This window comes from Colletotrichum graminicola, assembly GCF_000149035.1.
Source record: "Colletotrichum graminicola M1.001 genomic scaffold supercont1.115, whole genome shotgun sequence".
NCBI lineage: Eukaryota > Fungi > Ascomycota > Sordariomycetes > Glomerellales > Glomerellaceae > Colletotrichum > Colletotrichum graminicola.
Window position 1 is genome coordinate 39,304 of NW_007361119.1, and position 8,056 is coordinate 47,359.

The 8,056-nt window shown below is 37.9% G+C and overlaps 1 protein-coding gene across 1 annotated transcript; it reads left to right on the plus strand.

Moving 5' to 3' along the window:
- Nucleotides 1–4,593: 4,593 nt before the first annotated feature.
- Nucleotides 4,594–5,034, plus strand: GLRG_11759 (uncharacterized protein; the record flags this gene model as incomplete). The annotated part of the gene is made up of 2 exons (XM_008102443.1): nucleotides 4,594–4,625; nucleotides 4,692–5,034. The coding sequence occupies 2 exons, from the start codon at nucleotides 4,594–4,596 to the stop codon at nucleotides 5,032–5,034; spliced, it is 375 nt and encodes a 124-aa protein (XP_008100634.1).
- Between the last annotated feature and the right edge of the window lie 3,022 nt (nucleotides 5,035–8,056).

Sequence of the window (8,056 nt, forward strand, 5' to 3'; positions counted from 1 at the left end):
GTGTTGGTTGTGAACGACTTCATTATCTAGGACACGAAGTGCCAAGACGAGAGAGATATTGACGCTCAAATTTATGCTGTCTATAACATTATTCAAGTTCTGTCAGACGATTACGACTCTTCTCCCGGGACCAAAAAGCCCGTCCTCTAAGTAATTATCAACAGGCATCGTGGAGGAGGACCAATGAGACATTGTTCTGGACCTCAAGAGAGGACAGTTAGATAGACAAGTCAAAACAGGAAATGTAGGGGCAACCTTTTTAGCCACACCATGTCCCTATCACGTCGACAGCCCAAGCAAAGTCCCTGAAATCCGACGTATGGCTCCGTGGATCATCGTAGACTACTTACTCGTACTCCAACCACAGGTTACAGATACGAAGCCGTCATAGGTTCCTACCTACAAGCGTATCACTGACAACAGAATAGAAGAGATGAACCGAGGACATTGCTTGTGTTATCAGGATGCAGCCTTTACAGTCGAGCCTACGGTGTTGGGTGCGTCGACATGTGAGGCAAAGCACGAGTTAGGCTTGATGTTGTTCTCTGCATAATGTTTCTTCAATAGCAAATTCTGGTAAGGACCAGGCCAAAACGCTTCCAAAGTACTAGAATATAAGAGTTAGCTTGGTCTAGATTAAGAACTTGTCTGTTAGGGTACTTACAAAGTCTTCCTCACCGTTGGGGTTTTAGGAAGTAGCATTTTCATCTGTCTTGGCTGTCATCTTGTCTATAGTATTATAAGTGGGAGGTTTTGTAACCGCCGCGGCTTTCACATGATGAGGTGGGTGTCATCTTGATTCAGTCTCAGGGATCAGCTGCTATGTACGTGGAGCAATGGTTGAACAGGTTAGACATTAGAAGGGAGACATCTGTTCTGGGCTGGTCACATCCTCGACGCTTCGATTACGAGTCCTCCATGATACGAAGTTGCAATGTCGCTGAGTGTGACCACTAATTTCCGATCAAGGTGATAGCAATGAGAAGAAGTTGGATAGAGTGGGCTGGTAGGACTGGGCGATCTGGAGCCGACAGTACGTCCTGTTGTTCCCGCGCGCAGCGATACCACTATGTCCTCTGTTGCCTCTGACTTGTATGATTCATTATTCCTCTGTGATCTTGTAGAAGTTGATTCAGATGCTCATTTACCAGTCTTTTTTGGTGAAGCTGAGAGTGCTCATAAAGTTCGCTTGCTTCTGGTGGCTAAAAGCCTCGGTAAACCCGTCAGTGGGCATCTCGTGGGTTCAATTGAATAGGCTAGAGGTTGAAGTTGCCTTTCTTAACTTGTTCAATAACCCACTTGTATCGTAAGTCAGGGTTTTGAATGCAGGCTTGATTGAGCGAATGCATCACGTTCATAAGCCCGTTTCTAGGATCTCTTAGTAGTGACCAGTGGGCGCCACCGTTCAGAGCCAAGGCCAAGAAGCTTGTAAGCCCAACGTACCAAGAGGCCGGTTAGGGTCAGGTTCATAAACCTTACCTCTATAGAGCTAGCGGTGACCCAAGCCTGCCCCTTTCGCTTCTATATCACGGGCCCACTAGCCAACATAACCACCTATTCTCTAGTGCTCACACAAGCCAGATGTAAGTCATCATAGGCGGCGTCTCTCGCGGCATAAAAGAAGTTTTAGGTCGTTTATAGACAAAGTTCCATTAAAGTCGATGTCAATGTCAAGTTTGCTGGTGATATACTGTATAAATCACTTTACTGCAGCAACATAATCCTCACCAGGCTTTCTGTTGGCCTCGCAAGGCCTGCTGAGCGTATGGATAATTTCTGGATGAGTACTTGTAGAGGGAAAGTTAGCAGAAGCCGTGATCTGTAGGCAGATCTTAGTACGGTCTGTGTTAATCACCTTATACCCAGCGAGTCACCTATCTATTTATCAGTACTGTAGGCTAGTATAGAGGGATTCTTATCTGTCAGATTAGCTGTAATAGCGTTGGAGGAGGCTCTGGCTAGCGGTAATATACACAGAAGAGAGTTTCAACTTAGGGGCGGATTTCAAAACCGGCCAAGGTCTTGTCTGGTCGACGCCCTTGCTGATTTGTGGCCGTAGAAAACACTGGTTATCGGCAGGGGTGGGAGACTTTCTGGCTAAGAGAAGCAGCAAGCATTACCTTAATTATTAGTATCTACTGTTGCCTAAAGAAGGGGAAACAAGGAATAAGACGATTTAACCTGCTCAGTAAAGACTGAGTGTTAGATGACAAGCAAAAACGCGGGCGCAAATCCAGCTCTAGCTGTTCTGAACACAAAAAAGGTCTCCAGGAAGGATAGCTAGGATAAGTCTTTAGCCTAAGTAGCTTGCTTGTTGCTATTCTCTCTCTGTCTCTTACTTAGGCTTGTCTCGCTATCCCTTCAACCCAGTTTCCCAATGTCAATCAACGTTTTAGGTGTTGTTAGGGGACATCTACACTAACGAGAAGATTTGTTTCTTAAGAGCCTTCTTGTCTAGCAGGATTTTGCAGCAGGCCAGCTTAACAAGAGATGGGCGGCTATCAGGCTTGTCGCAGAGCTGGTTGTCAAGGATTCGCGGCCAAGTGTTGCCGCCTGTTAGCATATAGGTAATATAGTTAGGTGAGGTAGGTCACGTAATATTTACATAGCACACTACTGTTACAACCTAACAAGTTACAGGCTATGTTGCCCTACCTAACAGACAGATAGTAGGCAGCAGCAGTTGTTAAATAGTAGGGATTGTAATAGTTACTTAATTAATTCTATTATATGTTATGTAACTCTTATATATTCCTATAGAAATAGGGAAAAAGCCCTATATCTTAGTTAGGAAATCCCTAGCTAATCCTAGTAATATTATTAGTAAAGTTACCCCTAAAAGTAAGGCTAATTTACTACCTATTGCCTAATAATTTACTATAAGGTAACTATATATTTACTAGCTAATTTATATATAATTCTACTATATTTAATAATAGGCTCTATAGTAATTAATTACGCTACTAGCACTAAGGGGGTATATTAAATATAGTAGAATTATATATAAATTAGCTAGTAAATATATAGTTACCTTATAGTAAATTATTAGGGAATAAGTAGTAAATTAGCCCTACTTTTAGGGGTAACTTTACTAATAATATTACTAGGATTAGCTAGGGATTTCCTAACTAAGAAATAGGGGTTTTTTCCTATTTCTATAGGAATTTACTATAGTTACATAACACATAACAGAATTAATTAAGTAACTATTATAATCCCTACTATTTAACATAATTAATTCACTATTATAATCCCTACGATTTAACAGCTTCTTTAGGGCCAATAGACGGAACATTATTTTCCCCTTTTAGGGTGGGGAAATCCACCCTAGAAATGGCTAGCGCACTTCCGGCCATTGTCCCCACTTTGGCCAAGGCGCGCACTGCCGGTGCAGTCACCTGACACGGCGACCTTGGTTAGGCAAGTTAATAGCTCAGTCAGCATGCGCCACGGCTCACTGCACATCAGCCACCTGCCACATCCTCCAAGCCTCGTTGCCCCGCGCAACTGCACGGACCCCCGACATCCATTCCATCTTCAACATCTCAACATTGATTACCTATCGCAACAACAATAATAGATGACGAAGCCACCCATTGTACCGCCGTCTCGACAAGTCCGACTCGACAAGTCCGACTCGACAAGTCCCCAAACTAACTCTTCTTGCCACTACAGCTAAAAGAATTCAAATCTTACTTAAGGTTAAACCCACAATTGACCTGACGCCACGAGCGCGACCCTAAAACCCACGCACGCCAGATGACCTTACCCTGCTACCTGCAACAGAACGTTCTAGCCTGGCTTAATACTCTCTTGTCTCGTCCGGACCCATCATCTTGTTACGTCTCGTCTAGCAGAAAACGCAGCAAAAGCTGAGCTCCAGGTTCTGACGCTGAGCAGCCCCCACCGAAACGGCGGTGCCACCTCACCCCACCGGCATCAACCATGTCCGCCTCGCCAACCAAACGGTCGCATGACGAACCCAATACCCCTAGCGCAGCTTCTTCCAGCGTCGCCTCTTTATACTAAGACAATGAACAGACTCCTAAGAGCAAAAAGACAAAGCTGGTGCTAGAATAGGGAACTCTTTTAGCCACTATGTCTACACGCCGCAGCGCTTTAGTGTCGCCTAAGAAGCTAGCCTAGAACTAGGCTATTAGGAAGGCCTTCTTACGCCAGTTTACCATTAAGGAGGACATCCCTACCTTACTTAAGAGTATGTAGAGGGATATTAACTAATACAACAAGGGAATTAGCATTATTAGCCTTGCAGAGAAGGTAACTAAAAAATCTAAGATCCATTCTTTGTTTCTTTATATACTAACCTAGGTGTGCAGGACGCAGTCAAAGCCGCCTAACAAACGTCACCAGAATATAAGCAGGACATCTTTAAGAGCTTCTTCTATAAGCAAGAGGTAAAAGTTAGGGAGGGTGCGCGCAGTGCACTTAGCCCCACTCCCTCTATTGCCTCTGTCCTTGACATTATAGAACAGGGCATTAGCTGCTATGACAAGCAGATGGACAAAGCCGGATAGAACTAAATTATTTATGGCCAGATTTTGGAGCTTGCATTTGCCGGCTTGTGGCGGAACAATGACGAGATTGTTGTCTTTAGTCCCTGGTACGTACGTCCTTCTCCCCCATTACTGTCGCCTAGATCTAGCTTGTGGTGACTAACGCGGTTGTCACAGCACCTCTGCAACCATCATAAGCAACTATACTGATACCGTTAGCCAGAAGGTTAACTTCTGTGTGTGTATCCGTCCTGACGCCTTATCCTCTATTGCTATCCAAGCCATCCGCAATCAGGATGTGCTGGCAAGCGTCTCCATAAACCACACCAACTTCCCCCCACTCCAGGCCCAGCCAATCGCCCTCTCCATCAAGACTAAGATCCATGGCAAAGGACTGAACAATACCAAGGCCCAGCTGGTAACATGGCATGCCGCCCAGTGGCGTCTTTTGGACCGTCTGGTCAGCCGGGCGGAACCCAAGATGCAGCTGCCAGAGTTTCTGCCGGGGATTATTATCTAGGGACACGATTGGTCTTTCGTGGCGAGCACAAAACAAGGTGATCAGGTGGTAAGTCTTGTCGTTCTTCCTTCTCCGGCCGCCTGTGCTGACATGCAGCAGACTTTATGGACCAGCCAGCACATTGGCTCCAGCGCCAAGGTAACTAGGGTTTATCAGATTGTGTGCGTACTGCAATACCTAAAACGGTGGATCAAGAACACGTACTGGCCGTGGTTTAAGCAGGCTGTTTTACGGTTCTCGTGCGACAATTAAACATTTCTCGCTTTCACCTGTTGTTCCTTATAGTGACACAAGGTTAACGCTAGTCATCTGCCCCCCACTCTACCTACGCGCCACTAGCACGCGACTAAAGAGGGGTTATGTATTTGAAAAAAAAAAAAAAGGCTGGGATATGTTGCTGTCAAAGTGCACATAAAAGTGGAGGTACCCCTATATGCTTATGACTTCAATGACAGCTATATACCCTGGCGCTTTAATATTAACAAGACTGTGTGGCAAGAAAGTCTAGTTCCTCGTAGTGTCAACAAAACCCTACAGACTGCTTCTGTATATAAGTCTACTAAGGTCAAAGGTCTTACTTACTAGTAGTAATTAGATTACCTTAAAGGCTTTTAGGAAATTACAGACAAAGTCTAGAGTAATATTATAAAGAGGCCTAGTTAGATTCTATCTATATAAAATACCTCTCAGCCCTTTTAACATTTTTAAAGAGGGAAACGCCCTTAAGGTTAAATAATAGTTAAACTCTAATTAGTCTTATATCCTATAAGATGTTATAGAGTATGTAATTTGCTATAGAACAGTATATTACCTTAGAATTAGCACTATTAAACTAGTTATAGCTCTTATACTACCTATAATATGTCTATAGAAGGAGGATCTAAAATACTAGTATATACCTCTAATAGTATAATTATAAGGTAATAGTAGCTTATAAACTTATATAAACATAATTATTCTTACTTTTTATTAATTTACCCTTATTAAATAGTAAGGATTATAATAGTTACTTAATTAATTCTATTATATATTATATAACTCTTATAAATTCCTATAGAAATATAGAAAAACCCCTATTTCTTAGTTAGGAAATCCCTAGCTAATCCTAGTAATATTATTAGTAAGGTTACCCCTAAAAGTAGGGCTAATTTACTACCTATTTCCTAATAATTTACTATAAGGTAATTATATATTTACTAGCTAATTTATATATAATTCTACTATATTTAATATACCCCCTTAGTACTAGTAGTGTAATTAATTACTATAAAGCTTATACTAAATATCCTTTATATATAGCCTATTTATTTATTAATTATCTTTTAATATCTTATATATTTTTCTTCTTTATTTAGTAGTATTACTTTACTTTATTATTAGCTAATTCTTACTATTAATTTACTTTAAGGTGCTTATATTAGTTACTTATATTTAATTAAGCTATAAAAGTAATAAATTATAGTACACTAAGCGCCTTTATTAATCTATTAGCTATTAATTTAGTAGACTTCTTATATTATATAGTAATTTAATTTACTACTACTTCTTAATATAGCTAGTAGTTATAAATATCTATATACTATAGCCTTATTTATAATTAAATAAGCTCCTTAGTAATAAGCCTAATAGTTTAGGTATTATTATAGCTAATATAAATAGTTAGTAGCTATTTAGTAGCTACTTACTTATTAAGTAATAATTTAGTTCTTAGTTATATTAATAGTTAAATACTTAGTATAGTAATTAATTTACTAGTAAAAAGTGCCTTTTTTATAATAAATAATAAGGCTAGTAATTTAGCTTTAGTAGTTAATATTATTACTATATCCTATTTATTAGCTTACTAAGAGATAAGCCCTTTAAATAGCTTTAGTATATATACTTATAAGCTATAATAATTAAGTAGGTTATTAGTAAATAAGGCGTCTAAAGTAACCTTTAATATATTATTTTTACTAGTTAGTATTACTTTATGTTTAAAGTAAAAGTACTATATTTAATAAAAATACCTAAGTATATAAGTTATAGCCTTTTAGTAATCTAAATTTAGATTATAGTTAAAGTAAGTAAGCTAGCTAGCTATAAAAGTAACGTCTAGCTAAGTTATTACTACTATATAAAGGATTATTTTTACTTTTTTTTAATATTAGTTAACCTCTTATAATAAGGCTATATATTTACTAAGTAGTAGCTTAGCTTTTACTATAAGTAATAATTTATTATATTTATATTTATTATTTATTAGTAGTAGTTTTATTATTTTATTATAGTATACTACTTTTAAAGCTAAAGATAATAGTTACTTTAGTTATAAATTACCTTAAGGCTAAGAAACTATTATAATAAGCCTTTATTTTTAAGGTAGTATTATTACTAAAAGCCTACTATTTTATTACTTACTTATATTTTATTTATATAGTAATAAGCTAATATATAGTTATTAATATAAAAAAAGAATATAATATAATATATATAATAAGTAAGCACGCTAAACAAGCAAGCGCGCTACTAAACTATAACTATCTAACTATCTAACCTTTCCTTTTTATTCCTTTACTAATAATAATAAAATTAACTTATAATAAAGTCTAGGTATAGCTAGCTATCTAAGCGTATAAAAAAGATCTAAAACTTAGTATTTAAGCTATAGTAAAGATATATAACGTTAGTTATAATTTAGTAACGTATTAATTAAAAGGTATACTATTATAACATAATATTATACCTAACTTATAGAATTTAATAGAACTTAAAGAGAGGAAGCTAGTTAAGTTTATTTTTAACCTAGATTCCTAATTATTTCCTCTCTACCTTAGTAGTGTTAAAGAAATAGCTAATTAACTGCTTACTAACTATAACACGCCTCTAGTTAGTAAGCGCTAGGCCTTAAACTTTATTAAATAAACACTAGAGCTCTAAACGCGTTTTTTTTATAAGTATAACTATAAGAGGGCTTAATATAAAGATCTAGACGTAATAAATATATAGTTTTACCTTATAGTAAATATAATTATAAAATATA